Source organism: Xiphias gladius, chromosome 20 (genome assembly GCF_016859285.1).
Source record: "Xiphias gladius isolate SHS-SW01 ecotype Sanya breed wild chromosome 20, ASM1685928v1, whole genome shotgun sequence".
Lineage (NCBI taxonomy): Eukaryota > Metazoa > Chordata > Actinopteri > Istiophoriformes > Xiphiidae > Xiphias > Xiphias gladius.
Window position 1 is genome coordinate 5122656 of NC_053419.1, and position 18845 is coordinate 5141500.

The 18845-nt window shown below is 38.8% G+C and overlaps 1 protein-coding gene across 2 annotated transcripts in view; it reads left to right on the plus strand.

Moving 5' to 3' along the window:
- Positions 1 to 1631: 1631 nt before the first annotated feature.
- Positions 1632 to 18845, plus strand: part of tjp2a (tight junction protein 2a (zona occludens 2)) — a 38614-nt gene continuing 21400 nt past the window's right edge. The window contains exons 1-2 of one of the 2 annotated variants that reach the window (XM_040157142.1): positions 1632 to 1878; positions 11833 to 11962. In XM_040157142.1, the coding sequence (XP_040013076.1) occupies positions 11957 to 11962 (6 nt within the window). In that variant the 5' untranslated portion in view covers positions 1632 to 1878; positions 11833 to 11956. Of the gene's footprint in view, positions 1879 to 11832; positions 11963 to 14625; positions 14908 to 18845 lie in introns of those variants that run through there. The other variant, XM_040157141.1, reaches the window with a different exon arrangement.

Consider the following 18845-nt stretch of genomic DNA (forward strand, 5'->3'; position numbering starts at 1 on the left):
ATAAGTGAAAAAGAGCTGTCTTATTGGCTCCTGTTATTGAGCCCATTAAGAAATTTTTACTATTTTTGTCATTTAAAATAATAACCATGATCTCTGTTAAATTGCCGAAATGACTAAGTCCTCCAATAAGCAACAGCAGTGGTAAGAAGTGGTGTAGACTGTGGAAAGGGTTCTTCCGGTACAAATAAGGCAGGGGAGAAGTGAACTGAGAAATCAAAAATATGCTGAATATATCGGTGTATGTTGAACCACGAGGCCTACGTTTTTCGACAACTAAACCTACAGAACGTGTAAGCATGCAGTCATTGCCCTGGCATTATCAGCAAATGACAGTGTAACCCTTCAAAGTTTTATAGGTGTCAAAGAAAATCTGTGAATAAGTTTAGTGAGGACAGGTCACATTCACATCAATTGTCATATTTTATTTAGACAAAAGGGGGCGCAGTAGTGGTACAGTCATGCGCTGTGTTTAGGGAGGATACAGAGGATGGTAGTGGTAAGTCTTGTGTGCCCGGTCCACTACTATTTACTGTTAAAGACGATAAAACCAACGTTTTTTTTAACAGCTGAGTTTTCAGAGTGATCGCCCCATCTCTCTGGATATCACCACAGTGTATGAATGTATTTTGTGCATCCAGTTTTAGAAAAAGTGGATCTGACTGCTTAAGCTCAATTTAACTTTTATTTGTGCAGTAATGTCAGCGCTGCAGGTTTAGAGGATTTAGGTTAATCTGACTCGGATGATGATCAACATCCGGCAGAGGTGGAAATTAAATAAGTGCATTTACACATTCTCTGTTTTCAAGTGTAATTTTAAAGTATCTGGCATTTTAGTCGAGAATTTAGATTTTGTGAAAGTTTAATCTTTACAATGTCACTATAAGCAAATATTAAAAAAAAATATTTGCCTATATTACAAAAGTATGTGTTCAGGGATTGTGTATCTACCAGTTTCTATTCTCAGCCACGGGGTTAATGAATATTGCTGTCACCATCCGTGAGTAATGGCATTGGTATTCAGAGTGATTTATAAGAAAAACAAATCAAATTGACAAAATGAAGTGATAAGCACATAAACAGATTCACATTCGCAGAAATTTCTTATATGTGAAATGAGAGAAATCACATGTGAAATCCACCTCACTTGTGATAAATCCACATACATGCATGTGTGGTTAATCACTAACATTAATATCCATCATTATCATTTATCACATTTATCACTGTCTTTTTATAAACCAATTTTTATTTTCACAAAATTGATGGATAATACATTCTTAGCCTTTTATTTCCCTTTTAAACATCAAATGATGAAAAACTAATTTCATCAATTGATAAATTCGTTTTTAAATTTGTAAAACCTTTTAGTAATCTTTGCTTTTATTGTCCATTTATCAATGAATACAATGCTTTATAACCATTTTCACGACATCTGTTGTCCTCCATATTTGAAACACATTTCACATGGGGAAATAGGAAATTTATATTTTGGAGAGGCAGGTTTTATACCTGTTGCGATCAGGACGCTAACAGGCATTTTATTATTCTTTTGATGGAAATTGAAACATAGAATAATATACAGGTTAATTAATCGGTTACAGGATGAGGGACTCAGGAATGACACCACTTTCCGCACCGAAAGGAAGTCGCAGTGGAGCTGCAGCCCGGAACGCAGCACACACCTGCAGTGTCTATACCACGCCCATGTACCTGCGAGAACCAGGAAGTCACTTTATGCGGACCTGGGGCAATCAAAATACGCACCAAAAATCTGTCTCAGTAAGACCCTCCTCGCCCTCTACCTCCTTCACATCCACCTCTACCTCGATTACTTTGCTGCGGTCGCATTAAAAAAGAAAACAGACGGAGTTTCACCTGGTAAGTGGATCCTCTATCTTTCGCCCTAAATGTCGACATTTTTTTTTCACGGTGTCTCGTTGCGCTCACTGCCATTTTGGGACATTTTACCGTTGCTTCCAGACGTCTGTAGGCGGTTTAAGTAATAAACAGCATTCCTGTATTTCCCCTTAAAGGCACCAGTCTGCTACTTTCGCTTTTGTCTGATAGTTTCTTGGGAGCCGAACGGAAAAACGTTACCTACAATGCGTTCGGGCCTCGGTGTTGATGTTGGGAGCGTCCGCTTTGTGTTCACACATGCATCGCACTAGTTCCTGTGAATAATGTTCATAGACACAGGCTGTTGTGTATTCCGTATCTGTGCTCTGCGTTCCTACCGGATAGTAACCAGTACTTAGTTAACAGAGGTGTAAAACAACTTTTTTTGAGACTACACTTTTCCTCCATTATATTTCACAGGGTAACATCGTAGCTAGCTAGAGGCAGTTTGTGGCGCTGTTTAGTTTGAACACTGTTGAGAGGTATTTCTAATATTGAGTCGGCCCTACCCTAGTTTACACTCAGTTGGCAAGTTATTAGATACGGCTAGCTTAGACTAATGAAGTCTAATAAAACCTTCCTTCGCGAAGGTTACAATGTTTAGTTGTTGTTGAACCTGTTTCAGAGGTTTCAACAGTCTGGTCATTTTGTGGGATGCACTGCGGTTTGTGTTGCTGTTGAACTGTATTCCATTATACCGAGAGGTGTTTCTGTTATTTAGCCTACACTCATTGATATAAAAGGGGGATGGACAGAATAATAGAAACACTTATTACTATAACACGATACATTTCAACAGGTCCACAAACTGCAAACTTCAGAATGACCAATGTTTCAACGAAACCTGAACGTTACAACCTATGGTATGAATCTTGACATGTCAAAATGTCTTCCATGAAAAAAGCCTTCTGGTGGGGGCCGTTGCTCAGCTGGTAGTGAGTTTCCCCCACTAATAGCAAGGTTTGGTTCTGTGGTTTGGCCCTTTCCTGTCCACAGGTCAAAGTGTCATTGACCGACAACCTCCCAGTAGCCAGGCCAGCTCTCTGAATGGCCATGTCCACTGTCACTGGAGTGAATGCATAAATGAGAGCCACTGTAAAACACTTTGTCCTGCTTTCTTGTTGGCTAATACAGACTCTAACACGTCAGAATCAGCGTTTAAAAAAAAAAAAACTCACCGTGTGTAATTTTTGCATAATTGTAGAAAGTAAACTCTGCTTCAGGTTGCTGAAACTGCAAATAGACCTTAGAGGAACAAGTGACACTGATTTAAATAACAATGGCTCTGCTCTATTCAAGTGTCCCAGTAAACTATGTCAATGAGCCGGCATGCACAATACCAGGACCCTGGCGCTAGCTCACCTAAATGGAAAGATGCCGCTATTAATGCCATTAATTAAATCTGTGCTTTTCTGGCTATGACCAGCCAAAATGTCTGCTGTGAAAAAGGTCAACACTGAGTACGTGTCCTCAATGGTAGCTACAGCTCTGGTTGTGGTGGGATTCAGCAAGGAGGCACACACTGACTGGTATTCAATGCTGTTGCATTTCTTGAACTGAAAAGCCTGCAATATGTCTTTTTTTTTGCACCGATAGTGCTTTGGAATTTTTCAGTTTACCTCTCCAGGACACTTGATGTTCCCTGCAGACCATACCTGTGGAGGGCTCATGCACACACTGATTCTCCTTCCTGTTTGTCTGTCAGTTTCTCCTCCTCTCTCTCTCTACACTCTCATCACAGATTTGTGAGTGGCATGTGTCCCTCCATCTGGCTTGCACATGCATTGCATATGGACATTGCGTAATGGCCTTGGGCTTTAGTAATGCAGCATCACAGCACTACTCTAACACGTGGGGAGGTGACAAGGGGCAGAGGAACAAACTGCTTATATAAAAGCATTAAGACGACCAAACAACTCCAGCTACATTTGTGGGAAAAGAAGAAAAAATAGAAAGTATTCTCGGAGTTCATTAAATAGTGAAAGCGTGCAGTGACAAAGGAATTAGCCGGAAGAGTGAATCACTCTCTGACTTCTTAAACCAGAGCCTTTTAACAAGAAAAGCCCCAACCTGCAGGTTTGATGCAGTTCAGCCAAGAAAAAATACTGATGAAGGCAACTGATGATTTGAATTCTAAAGTTTTAAGATGGAGTAAAAACTATCGAGGAATAAAATATCCATATATAAGCATTAAACTAAAAAAAAGGGCACTATTTAAAAAGTATATTCCTGCACTGTAAATATTATACAAATTACTCCCCATGAACAGGCCAGTGCCTTGGTAGGAGTGGATATGCTTGGGGAAAATGGAGATAACAGCAAAATGTCACAAGATTTAAGTGTTTCATGTTGTAGATATGGAAATGCAGTAGTAGCAGGGCCAAAAGAAAAAAAAAAAGCCAAGAAGCTTAACAAGTTGTTCTTGGTAAGATATCAGATCTTTGCAATGAAATAGCTACAAGTATCCAACGTACAACCATCTGTGCAAACGTAAAATGATGGCACTGCAGTAGGAGATATGAATGTTTGTGATTGTGTATAAATTCATGCAGTGAATGATTAAAAAGAAGAAACTGCGAAAGTGCAGTCGAATAAAATTAGTCATTCGGGGTTTTTATAAGGTTTGATGTTCCTCATAGTGCAAACTGAGACAGAGGACTGTACTTATTTGGTAGCTGTGAACAATTCTGGCTGTGTTTAAATGCCTATTAAAGACTAATATCAACATAATAAAGTTGATGTTAACATGTTAGCAAACATGTTAACAACATCCACATTCAGCAGACACAAAGCAGCGTTATCATACCATTGTTGTGTTTTTTGCCCACCTGATGAATGTAAGTCCAATATTCACGTTCCTTTTAGCTCTGGTCTGCTCTGGTATTTTTATTTTTTACAAAATAAAAAACAAAGTAGTGACCTCTGCAGAACAAGTGTGGTTGAAGAACAGATCTATAGGTTATGGGTTGCTTACACTTCGATTCATCAGGTACCGGTGTGCGCTGGTGTGATTGGTTACTTTTGTGTTGTGTTTTTGCACATTTGGGTCTGTGTGGTGTGGTGTATCCTTGCACATAGACATACACACTCTTCTGTCTGAATGCAGTTGGGGCTAGATGAGTGTGCTCTGTGAGATTAGTGTAAAGTGTTGGATTATGATAAAACTGCCTGTGAATGACATGCTGCTGTGTGAATTTTGCACAGCCTAACAGTTAGGTCTCCTCACCGCCTTTCAGCCCAAACAAGGCTCCTAATCGCGGCTCCTGTGACAGAGGTGACACACAGGGTGAATTTAAAACGCCCCTCTCCTTCTTTTTCTAAGTCTTCCTTTGTACTGTTGTTACCCAATGCTTTTAAAAATAGACGCTTGTTATTTTTGTCTCCCCCGCTGTGCTCCTGATATTTTTGCCCCCCCTCGGAGTGCTGAGGGATTTCTCCTGCTCAGTGAAATCTGCAGCAGCTCCTATTGCACGACCATCCAGAGCCCTAATCCAGACGGCCAAACTGCTGGAATATAAATCCTGTCCAGATTTTGCATTGACTGGCAGCTCACCAAGAGGCTGTAGAGATTATTTATTTATTTCAAACCTCTAAGGACATAGCGGCCTGCTGTCAGCTGGTGACTCACGGATGACACGATACAGACATTTAATCTGTGTGGCAGTGTAGCGTGCAAGCCGGGGGGTTCGCATGAGTGTAAAAGTGGAGGGTGCGCTCCTTATCGGAGGGAAGTAGTTGGGGATGCATTATTATAGTTCATTAATGGCAAAAACTATGTTTTGCAAGTGGAGAACATATGTTAAACACTTATCAGTCTGAAAATCCAGGTTTGAGAGTGCTATTTAAGAAATGGTTATTAGACAATCAAGTTCTGTCTGAGACATGTTCGAGGAAAACAAAAGTCTTCCACACTATGAATCTTCAACACCCAAAATGAACAATGAGCTGATCTGACTAACAAGTATTGTGTGTGTATCCAAAGCCTGATAGATCCTACTGCTCTGTGATACAGAACTCCATTGTTGTCACAAAAACCAATAAAAGCACATGAGTGAAGCATGCTGTTAAACTGGGGGACATAATTCATTTTTATTCATTTTGAGTCAAGCAGACATCACAAATCGTACGCAAAATCAGGACATTGCTCTCAACACGTGTCTTGTACTCACAAATCTGTCCCAAACCTGGACGTGCAGAGTGATTACAGCTTAAATTTGTTGAGTAGTAGCTTTGTCAGTAATAAACCTCCGTAAGGGGTTAGCCCGGTGGAGAGGTGTGAGAGTATGTGAGGGTGAAGTAGATGTGTCTGTCTGGGCGCACATGGCGAGAAGACTAAGCTTGGATGGGGGATTATAGGAGAAGGGGGCGGGGATCATACATGATCTGTCAGGGCTTAGTACCACAATTATCCCTGCAGCTGCAGCAGCAGTGGTGGTGGCACAGGCTGCATTTTCATTAGTTTAATGTCCAGAGAAGCTCCAGAATTATGTAATAGTGACGTGCTGTCATCCTCACTGGGCCGGCCCACCGCCTGGCAGGAACGTGGCTGTTTGTTTTCCTTTTATCCTCCCTCGTTCAGAAAAGCCAAAAGGACATCTCTGAGTCGGCGGTCTGGCACAGGAATAGTAGTAGCCACACCATAGGGACCTCGCTGCTCCGGGTACTGAGGCTGTGGCTCGCATGGAGAAACTGATGCACTGAGGTGGCAAGAAAGGACAAGATTGTAGTCTCTGTTTATGATACAGAAGGAGACGAGCGAACATGTGGAGATGTTGAATCTGCTGCTGGTCTTGCACTTTGTTAGAAGATGAGTGATGGAAGTGTAGCAGCAGTCAGAGCAGTGTGGTGTGTGTGATGCCCTCTGTGTTAGAGGAGCGTTAGAAGATGAAGTTTAAGAAGTTCATCACGATCATGCAAGCAGCCATGGGAATCGTACCCCTGAACAAAAGGGAGCTCCTGCCACCTGGCAGGAAACTGTGGAGACCCCCAGGGTGAGTTAGCTCATTTTGTGTGTCTTTTCGTCATTTTCTTTAACATGTACAGAGATCAATTTGTGTCTATTTCAGAGAAGCAACGGATGAATGTTGGGAGAATGCAAAAATTATTAAGTGAACTGTAACATGTCCCTTTTTAAGAGGTCCACTCACTAAAATGAAAAAAACATGCTTACCTCTAGTGGTATATGATCATGAAGATGGTTTGGTTTTATTTGTCCAAGTTTTTAAGCTATCAGTCTCACCAACACAGTGGTGGTGAGTGGAATTTTAGTTATGGTCCTCACAGCATTGAACAATGACATCAACATCAATGGGTTAGACCATTGCAAAAAATTTGGACATAAGGTTTGATGTGCCAGACTCTTGACAGTAGGGAGGCACCATATTTTTTACGTTTCAGTTGTATACTCTGCTGTGGATTATTTTTATTACAGGGTGTTCTTTTTTTGAAAGTGACTGCAATGCATGAAAAGACGAGTCTAATCTGTCAATACTTGGTATCACATGTTCATATTTGTGGCGGTAGTATGCTAGTACTATGCTTTTTGTAGTACTTGCAGCCAGGGAGAGTACTGAAACAATAATCTTTTTTTAAGAGTACTGTATAGTTTTGAGTACATTTAGCATCGTTAAAGTTTAGTTTGTTTTACTTAAACTTGTTTGCACCGGTTCCTGCACTTTTAGTTAAAATCCAAGCTGCTACAAGCTACAATTTACTTGATTTTTGAACCATTAAGATTGTTAACGGCAGGGTATCTTCTTATATCAGTCTGTATCCTTGAAACTAACACCTGCAAATACACACATAACCTCTTTCCTGTTTCAAGCAGAGAACTGGAACTGGAAGTGTCTCATCTCATTCATCTATGTGCCCTGTATTTTCCCTTTTTGTCTATTTTTGCAGTAGGTTTATTTTATTCTGTATTAGTAATAATGCTCTATCAGAGATTCTTTTTTTACATTGATATACACTTCATCAAAGTACTGTACGACATGAATATAAAACCACATACATAGTATGTAAAGCCTTCTTTTAACACTGTATGTATTAGATACTTGCTTGTTTTTTATACTATAACATTGCGAGACTCAGTCTACTGTATGTACTATTTATTGGATCTATCCATGCCATACATATCATAGCTTTATTTGCTTGTACTGTACATTTGGTATATTACATACCTATACACTCAGTCGACAGTTTGTTAGGTACACCTACTGTAGCTAAAAGTATATAAAGTTTAATACAGTAGTCCTATAATAAAGCCGCCCTTCATGAAGCTTATAATGTTCAGTTGTTGGAACTGTTTTAGAGTGGTGTTGATTCAACTTTATGGTCTTCTTGGAGGCTGTAGTTTGTTTTGCAGTTGAACTGTATTACATTATACAGAGAGGTGTTTCTGTTATTTAGCCCATACTCATTTATATAAATGGGGTGAACAAAATAATAGAATCATCTGTCAGTATAACGCAGTGCAAATTTTTGCTCCTAACAAGTTAATGCGGCCATGCCCAGCTGAGATCTGAATCTCTCTTTTATGTTGTGGGGTGAGGTGAGTTATGTCTCGGTTTACTTCAGTTGTTCCTGGAGATACAAAGCCCTTCCTACTGTTTGCTTTGAACCTACAAGTCTGTGCTTAATCTGTAAGTGGCAGCAGTATTAGTCATGCAGAGATAATCTGTTTCTTCACTCTTGTCACATTATCAAGGCAGTAAGGGTATCGTGTACTCATTCATGTACTCGTTCATTCAGACCATCTGAGTGTATCGGCAACCTAATTTCTGACTCACTGCTATGAAAGTGTTGTAGCTTGGTATAGAATGCCACGTGTTCCGACATGTTGTTAGCTATCAGGTCAGAAATGTTGCTCTTCATTATACTGTAGTAGGTACCAATGTCTTGTCGCCAATGTTTGCAAAGCCATGGGTGTAGGGGCAGAGTGAAACCCCGACAATTCTCCAAGATTTTACACAATAATGGGTGAACCATGGAACACTCCCAGATCATGGGAAAATATGTGCCCGGATCACTGTTACAGTTCCAGCATCAATTTTTATCAGCAATTCCTCTTTTGTGAAGTCTGCTGGACACCAAGTCCAATAATATCAATGTACTATTTTGTAGTGAATAAATTTTCCTCGAGCTTCTGATGTTTTTTTTCCCACATTTGATATAATATCTGACCACTCCTTATCTTCCAATAACAGTTGCAAGGCCCTGCTGTCATATTAATTTGAGATTATTATCTTTGGAGTGTTTGAACTTGTTATGAAACTCTGAAGCTCTGCGAACTTCCTGATGTGGCATGAAGTACTCAGTTAAAGTGTTACTCAGTGATTTGCTATTCTTTAATGTACTACCAATACAATGTCTCATTTTTAAATATTTCCAGAAATTCCCTTTACTTACAAGTTTGTATTTCCCCTTTAAATCCACATATGACATAAATATCCCTTTTTCATACAAACCACAGATTCTATTTACTCCCTCAGACTGCCACTCTTTCCAGTACACAATTCTTTTCCCAATGCGTATTTTACAGTTATTCTAGAGAGAGGACTGCCTTAAATGTGACATTATACAAGCTTTATGATTTGTAGTCCACGCACTTCTTGAGTAACACAATATGGGATTTTGATTCTTATTTTCCACCTGTTGTGATAAAATGGTAATGGGACAATATGGTGCAGCCAGGCCCCATTCTACAGTTGTCCAATCTGTGTCTCGATCAGCACTAACCCCAATGTTTAGCCAGTTATCTCCAAAGATAGATTATACGCCCTGACATCTGGTAAACCAGGTCTTCCTTTGTCACTGTCCAAACTCATTTCACTGGAATGGATTGATGAAATTATCAAGATTTCATCATATGAGTACATGCTGGGAAGAATTCATGGAGGGGGGAAAACAACAGACACAGGTTCAATTTTGGTTGCAAATTAAACTGGATTTGCAGTAGAATGTAAATATGGTTTCATGTTGATGGTCATTGGATGGATGTCCCTTTCTCTGTTTAAATGCTCTGTACTGTATCTGCTCTATGATATGCTGCACTGCTCCCAAAAAAAACAAAACAGCTTTGAATTATTAAAAAATAAATAAAGAAATGTTGCTCTTGAACCGCAGAGACTGCAGATTATAGTATTATAATCAGTAGTGTCTGTGTGAGCCTGGTCTCTTAAGGTGAATCTGGCTTTAATCAGCAGTATATGGGTGGCTTAGTTCTGGAAAACATGTATCTTATTTTATTCACCATTTATAGCTCTGCTTTTTCCCATCTGAGCCTTTGGTCTTTGAAATATTTGGCCTATATTTCCTCCACAATCTGGGTGTTATGTGTTGTTCTGACTGTTGCCCGAAGGGAGATTGATTCAATCTATAGTGTCTGTGAAAGTGCATGGCCTTTCATCTCTCATTATTTTTGTAATGTGTAAAACATTAGGTAGCGGATGTCAACAAAAAGTGACAAATATCCATTGCAAGATCTCAGAACCTAAGGACATGTCTTCAAATACTGACTAACTGTCTAAAACTCAATATATAGTACATTTACATTTAAATAAAGATGCCACAGAGAAAACAACTATTTGTCAGATTTGAGAATGTTTGACATTTTTTCTTGATAAATAACTTAAACAATTAATCGGTTTTCCAGTTTGTTGTCTTCTAATTTTTTTAAAACTTTTGTCTCATAAAATATTTACAAATGCTTGAAAACATTTTGCCTAATTTGGGGCACAAAACAACTATATACTTCACTTTTCTGCTGACCTTTTTTTTTAATGCATGCTGTACATTTTTTTCTTGTATTTTTACTACCCTCCAGACAGTCGTTTCTTTTTACAATACAACATGAAAATGAAGCAGACTGTTGAAACTTGCTGCAATGGTATAATGCAACGGAGTGGTTTATTTTTGAAAAAATGTATCCTTACATTGTAATGAAGTTCTAAGTGGAGCTTGAAAAGAATGCACAGCATAACTTTACAACGATAATGTAACTTTTACAGAAACAAATGCATACTTGATATGATGTGTTATAGATTGCACAACTCAAGCAGGTTTTCGGAGTCTGATCATTTATTTTCATACCATACAAAAAAGGAATGGAGCTCAATGGAGGACTGTGAGGGAGGGAATATGCATTGAAACAGCTGAGAGATTTAGCTGTTATGTAATCATGATTTCTAATAAATAGGCTTAAACATGCAAAATCACTGGTCCTTGCAAGTTGGTAAAAAAAAACAACCTTTTATTTAGAAGTTTTTATTAGTTGTATACCTGCTTATAAAGTAGTCCTTCCCACATCTACAAGGGGGTAGTCCACCTATTTAGTATTGCACTTCCATGAAGTTGGGTCACTCACAAGAGACTGAATTTTTGAAAAGGATGGTCAAATTTTAAGCATCAGGAGCTGAAATATCCTGACTTTAAGTGCCTAATAGGGGTTAAGCTCCAAGAACACGGCATTCTATATTTCCCATGATGCAACTGGATAGTGTCTTTCATTAGACCTCCCCTGTCTGGTTAATTCCCAGGTCAATTAATCAACTTTGTAACTTTATATTTCGTAGTCTCAAAGCCTAAGCTGAGATAACCTTGAATACATCACTTTGACATCATCATGGTTATTTTCTCAGACTGAATAGTATTAAACGTGTTGAGAAAACTAACTTTTATATGTGAAATCAGAGTAGTGCCACTTTAATATTTTCAGAACTACTCTGCAAAATAAAAACTGTAAGGAGCACGCTTTATAAAAATTACCAGTTAATGGCTAATAATACCTATGTCAGTCATTATATCACACCGCTTTCTCTTGACAAAGATCTACAAAATGAATGTGATAAGAGTTAAATGATCTTGTTGAATTACTTTTAACATTAGTATGGAGTAAAGAATTATCAGTTAAAAGTTTGTGTTTCTCTGTTTGCACAGGGACCAGCCTTGCTCTGACCAGACCGGCACTGACCTGCTCAAGTCCAGCCGCAAGTTCTGCTGGTCCAGAGAAGCACAGTACTTGTATCTGCGGCGCCTCTCATCACGCAGCTACTCTGCTATTATGATGGTATGTTGTTTACAGGATGCTAAATGTGGGTGCTGTGTTTTCAGAGTGACAGAGTCTGGTTTGGTGCCAACTTTATCAGTCGTTCACAAGGACTCAGGGGATGAACTGATTTTGGAGGTCAAAGGTCACTGTGACCTCACAGAACACATCTTTGGCCATAACTCAAGAATTCATATGATAATTGTGACAAAATTTCACACAAATTTCTAATAAGATAAAATGGTGAAGTGATGACCTTTTATATTCAAAAGGTGAAAAGTCAACTCCACTGTGACATCCTAATGTCCTTCAAAAACACTTTTGTGGCTTTTATTCAAGGCCATAACTCAGGAACACAACTGTTGACAATAATCTTTGGTGCCCACCTTGAAAATGGGGTGATTTTGGTTAGATCTTGTGTGCTGCCAGGTTGAGAAGTCTTCACTACATATATTATGAGTCCGGACATGGATGTAAACTGCAATTTGACTGGTCGGCAGAGGCTTAAAACCGTGAGGCGGTAATTCTAGTTAGTTGAGTTAGTTTTGAATCCAGTCACATGGAAGCATGGGGCAGCTATATTCATGATATCTGTTTGCACACATACTGCTTGATGACTGTTTCAGCAAAGAGTGAAACTGTCATTTATTTCTATTACACTGTCCATTTTGTATGTCTTTGGCTGTCTGTTGCCAGTGTCATTTGAAAACCTCACACTTTGATCTAACTGTGGTGATTTTCATGCTTTAACATCACTTGGATGACTGTGCGTTTCTCTTTTGATAAAAATGTTATCTTGTGAAACTCTTTCATAATCTCGCCATTGGATAAGATGAAAAATACATGCATGTGATTTTTTTAGTCTATCCAAAAATAGTTGGTAAGCTGTAAACAAGGCTGCTTCTCCCCTGACACGTTGATTATTTGGAGATTTGAGGGTAAGTGACTCAGTGACTCCCAGACTTCTTTCCTGTTTCCTTATGATTACAACTACGCTTTAGCAACCCCTCCTGCATCCATGATGATTAACCAGAGAGCCATGTCATGTCCTGGAATCTTCACTGTTTTAATGAATAGGTCACACAAATTATTCAGGCCAGTGAAGCTGTTTTGCATTGGGATGGCCTATTTTAAGGCCTATTTTGAATATTTCAACCAATGTGAGATGTGGTGATTTGAGTTGATTGACCTTAATTTTTCTTAAATTGTCATTATTCATTCTTACACCACTGTTTTTCTGAAATTCAAAGAAGTGGATAAAGTGTTGTCATTTTTACCAGCAGAAAGGGTTCTATCATTTGTTAAAATGGTTGATATTGAAATGAAACAGCTACGTGGTATTAGGGATTTTGGACATTTTCAGGGTCAGCTGGCGTTCTTATCTGTGATTGTTTTGTGCTGATAAAGTCAAAGATAAGGACAGGCTTGATTGGATATAATGGAGAGTATTACACACACGCACACATTCACAGGCACAAACAAAAATAACAACAATAGGTTATTGTGGGACAGCTGCACATGGTCATCGAGTTTTTCCAGACCTTTGCTTCAGCTGCTCATGTGTAAGAGCCTTACATTTTTCACATAGCTGTACAGTATATGGCTGACCACGTACCTTTGTGTACTTTTGGTCTGGGACTGTTTTTCATGGTTTGGCCTTTTGGCTTGTTCCAGTGAAAGGAAAACTTAATGCTACAGCATACAATGATTATTTCGACAATACTGTGCTTCCAACTTTGTGGCAACAGTTTGAGGCAGACCCTTCAATGCCCCTCTGCACAAAGCCAGAGGAATGGTTTTTGCCAGTTTGGTTTGGAAGAACTTGACTGGCCTGCACAGAGCCCTGACCTCAACCCCATCCAACACCTTTGGGAAGAACTGGAATGCTGACTGTGAGCCAGGCCTTATCACCCAACATCAGTGTGTGACCTCACTAATTCTCTTGGGACCAAATTCCTGTAGCCAGGCTCCAAATGTTTGGCTGTAATGTTCAGATGTCTGCATACTTTTGGGGATGTAGTGTATCTTTCCACTCTTATTATTTAAAACAAAACCCATAAGGCAATGGCTATAAAGGTATAAGAAAAAAAGATAAATCATAAACTATATAATTTACCCTTTTAGAAGTATCGGTGGTTGCTCAGGAGTATAATGTATGGGTTTCATGTTTTGAGGGGATGTTAGCTGTATTCTTCAGTGCTATACATATTGTACACACAAAACAAACATTGTTTTTGCCTTTGGAAGGCAGTTGGGCAAAGTATAAGCCAAAATGTTTTCTACACTCTAAAAGACATTTCAAATGAATTCCCCGTCTACATGGATGTTATTTTTAAATTGTCTTTTATCTTTCTCAGAGTTATAAACTGCAATATGCTGTATTAAATCTGTTTTTGTGCTGTCTGTCTGGGAGCCTCACAGCAGGCTCCCTAAAAATCAATGGGAGTTTTGGACTGACCCATCCCAGTGGTATTAGAGGTGTAAGGCCCCTCCATGCAAGCACACACATATATACATATATATGTGTATATATAATGTTGTCAGTGGTTTGTTATTACTAATAATTAAATAAATCATTTTTAAAATTAAATAAGGTTGTAGTTAAAAATTTTGTTTCACTTTGCTGTTACCTATCACAGTTGCTACATTAAAATCCCCCCCCGCCCTCAATTGGTATAATCTGAGCCAAGCTAGTCGGCGCTAATTTTTGCCCTCAAAGTCTGTTCTTAATGTTTTTAGTAAGTAAAGTGCGCCATTTAAAGTGAAGAAGACGAGACTTTTACACTTTTTAGACTTTGAATTTTCTCCTTTCTCAGAACTTTTATCTATAATCGACTGGAAAAATCTAACTAGTCACAGTTTTGTTGAACTCCTCAGTACCAGTCCCGGACAGTTCAAAGTGCGTGATGCCAGTAAACGGAGGGGGGTTGCTCTCTCTGAGCAGATATGCCACTCAGTATTTCACCGTAAGTACAAGCATAGTTAAATTCAAAATACTGATTAAAACAAAAGTCGACAGATAGCAGCATTGATATATTCCCGTTACATTGCTTTGTGTGTAATGTAGTTTGGAGGAAAATGATTTATCCCGAGTCTCCATGAATCCCTGTTGAAGCCTGTTGCATCCTGCTGCACCTGCTGTTATAGCTGTCAGCTAACGTGACGTTAACAAAGGAAACACTTTCAAAGTTAATAAATCCTGCTTAAAATGTTTGCCCTTGTAACTCCAGCTGGTGTACCGACTTTTAACTAAGTTAATTGTCTTGTTTCAATTAGAGTGCGCCTAACGGTTGTTGGTCCGGGGTTTCAAAACATTTTTTTCTCTTTTAATTATCCTCCGTATTTTTCTATAGGGCAGTTAATAGTTAACTGTGATGCTGCCCGTGGTGCATTACAATTTCAAGGCTACAAATGTCTAAACCTATTATAAGGGCTTTATATTTTTGATTTGTTGTCCTTTCTTGTGCCTCACGTTGTCACTCAGCTCTGTCGCCGGTAGGGGCCAGACTTGTACCTCGTGTGTCTGTTATCGGCGGCCAGCAGTACAAAGCGAGACTGAAACTCTCAGACTGCATAAGGAAGGGTTGTTGCGTAGTGTTGAGTTTAAAAGATGTTTGAATTACAGGTGGAGGGGCAGACAGTAAATGTATGGCTTTGAATCATATGTTACATCGGGCTTAGCAAGAAGCCAAAAATCTTTAGTTGCTCTGTTAAGAACTGCCATTCTTCCTCTGAGTATCGAGGAAGGAAGATTCAAAAATATTCAGGAGGAAAGCAAAGTCATTTTTTTCTTTATTGTACATAACCCGGTGATTTTAATGATTTTTATTTTTTATTTTTGACCTAATGTTCTTGGAGCTCAGCATCTTATACAGTGCAGTTAAATTTCAGTACAATTTCACATTTTTTTCTGTACAATTTTTCAAAACATGTCAGTTTTTCTCTTTATCCTGTTTCCAGCTGCCTTGTGATTGGTGCTGTTACAAGTATCTAAAAATATAAAACCATACCAGCTCTTTTTGATGCACACACAGAAACCTGAGTACTAGAGCATAAGTGATCAGTCGATTGACAGAAGATTAATTGACAACAATTTTTATCAGTCAGTTGAGTCATTTTCCAGCCCAAATGACACACACTGTTTGTAAGGATTTGCAGCTTTTCTTGTTTAGTATTTTTGTAAACTGAATATTTTTGGGGTTTGGACTGTTTGGGCTTTTTTTTTTTTTAATATATTTTATAGATTAAACAATGAATAAGAAAAATAGAAGATTAAAAGATTTTTTAAAAAAGTCTTCTTAATTGCAGCTGTACTGAGTACTGAGATGCAAATGTCTTATTTGCCATAGAAATTGTAAACATTATATAAACAATAGTATTTCTCATGAAAAAATGTCTTGGAATGAAACGCAGACGTGAAAATACATTTGTGTCGTGGACGTATGTTTCTTCCTATTCAGTAATTCGTATCAAAATCTCTCAAATATATCTCTCCACCCCTGAGAAACCATAGAATAAGAAAACAAAGAATGACTAGGATTTTGTATTATATTTGAATTTGAATGTCACCCAAAGAGGCTTTATCTCAGTGTAGTTTTCTTAGTTTTGATTCAAGTCTACCTACACATTCTATGTTTCTGGTCTTTTAAAGGAGTCTACACTGTCTCTAAATAATTTGTTTTCTAAGTCACGTCCTGCGAGGATGACCCAGTATTTCATCCTCCCTCCTCATTAGTGGAAATATGCTGGTGTTTTGTTATGTAATGGCCCACACTCAGGAGACTACGACTTATCCAGCAGGCCTGCCTGGGAGCAGCCATCACAATCACATCACATTGTACAAGAAGGCAATCTGATTAAAACTGGTTTGGCCTTGCCCAAACCACTTTAGTCAGCTGCTTCTAAATCACATATCTTACTTTCATGAGTTTAATATTTCTTCTATTCACACTTAGTGGTGTTCCCCTCTGCTGCAGTTTTTTTTTTTTTTTTTTTTTTTTTTTTTTTTTTGACCTGTCTGGTACAAAGGGATGTCAAAGTAAATAAGAAGAAGCAGAACTTCTTAATGCTTCTTTTATTCATCAATAGAACAACTTTCCACCTCGGTTGAACAAATACAGTATGTGGTGTTGGTTTATACATGGCTTACAAATGTGGATTTGTCACTTGTTGTGAACAGGGAAGGGTCCTTACTCAACACTGGACAATTACGGGACAAGAATATTCTTTCTCTAGTTGCCTTAATTTAGCAATTTAGGATGAAATTCCAAATGGACGTTTCAACTGGCAGTGCTAAAACAAAAATTTCTGTGTTCTCATCTCTGTACTCTCTGGGTAATATTTGTCCTGTTTGCATTCACACAGTCCTAGGGGCTCTCTGCAGTATCTATGCTGCTGCCACTGGTCATCCGGTTTTTGCCTTGTAGGCCAGAAGATCAAAATAGTGGGTTATGATGGGTGTGCTGCCAGCCTGAGTCATGCCCCCGTTTCACTAAGCATGGGCCTGAGATGTCAGCAACACACAGATTTCTCTATACAGTTATCAAAAACAACAACAACTTAAAATTCCAACCAAAGTTGCACTCTGCTCACGTTTGGTGTTGGTTTGTCTTTGCAGATGTGTGAATCATCTCTAAAACCTTGATGAGTCTCTGTTATCTTAATATCTGAGCAGGAATCAAACCCAAAATGTGTTATGTGATTTATCTATTTATTTATTTATATATTTTTTTTGTGTATATGTGTTTGTGGATGAACACTCAGGAGTTTAATCACAGTGTGCCGTGCAAGAGTTGGTGTGTCTGTATGTTTACACTGCAGACGGTGGGATTTATTCTGAATGTAGGCCAGCAGAATCCCTCTTACGTCAAAGGCAGGCAGGCAGGCAGATGCAGGGAGAGAGCTGCTGGTGGTTGTGCAGCTGTGGCCATGGAGGAGGCTGTGGCGCACATCAGTCTGCCAGAGCACCGCTGGTGGTGAACAAGGAGAGAAGCAGATAGAAAGCAACGGAGAGTGCCAACAATGAAGACCGTCCTCAGCCTACACAGGAAATGGGCCCACGCGGTCAAGACCATACGCATCCTACAGGGACTCGTGAGTGGGATTTTGCTACTATGGTTCTGATTTGTTCAGACAGTGGTTGGGGCAAGTGGCTCGGCCAGGAAACTGGACCGGACTGGTTCTGTTATGGATCGGAGTGTTTTTTTTTTGGTTTTGTTTTTTTAATCAAACTGACTGGTTCTATAAATGTTTTCTGTAAAGTTGTGTTGATTCGAGTTTGGGTCAAATTAGGGATCTGGAAAAGCAGAAACATGGCACCAACTGTTATAAAATTAACTTTTGGGATCAAAATTAATTATGGTATTTCCAAAAGGTAAGGAATTATGTAAGTACAATTTTAAGAGAAATTGTGGTAAGATTCGCGTTTTTTGGAAATCAGCTTTTCACTTGGTCTTAAATGATGGAATTTTTTTGACGAAAATAAGTTTGTACTTCTTCAGGGCTGATGGGCTGATTGGCTTAGTTGATCTGTTGCTTAACAGGAAAAACAAGTGATAATCATTGGATTATCTAGAGTTCAAAAAATGAAAACAGTTATACTGTTTTCAGCCTTTCTCTAATTCAAAGATGTGATTGTTTTTCCTCTGTTTCACATGATTGTAAGTTTGAGCGACTTTTTAGGGATTTTGCCTGTCAGACAACAAAACCAATTTCAGGACATTGGTTTGGCCTTTGGCTCCTCTTGTTGGTCTTGAAGACTAATTACAAAATAATTGGTAGATTGTTGATAATTAAAGTAATTGTTACTTGCTGCCCTAAACCTTGCTGAGTTATCAGTTTATTGGTTGTTAACTGACCAGAAGTTTAGTAGATGTTTATTTTACGGCTGATTTATGTAACCTGT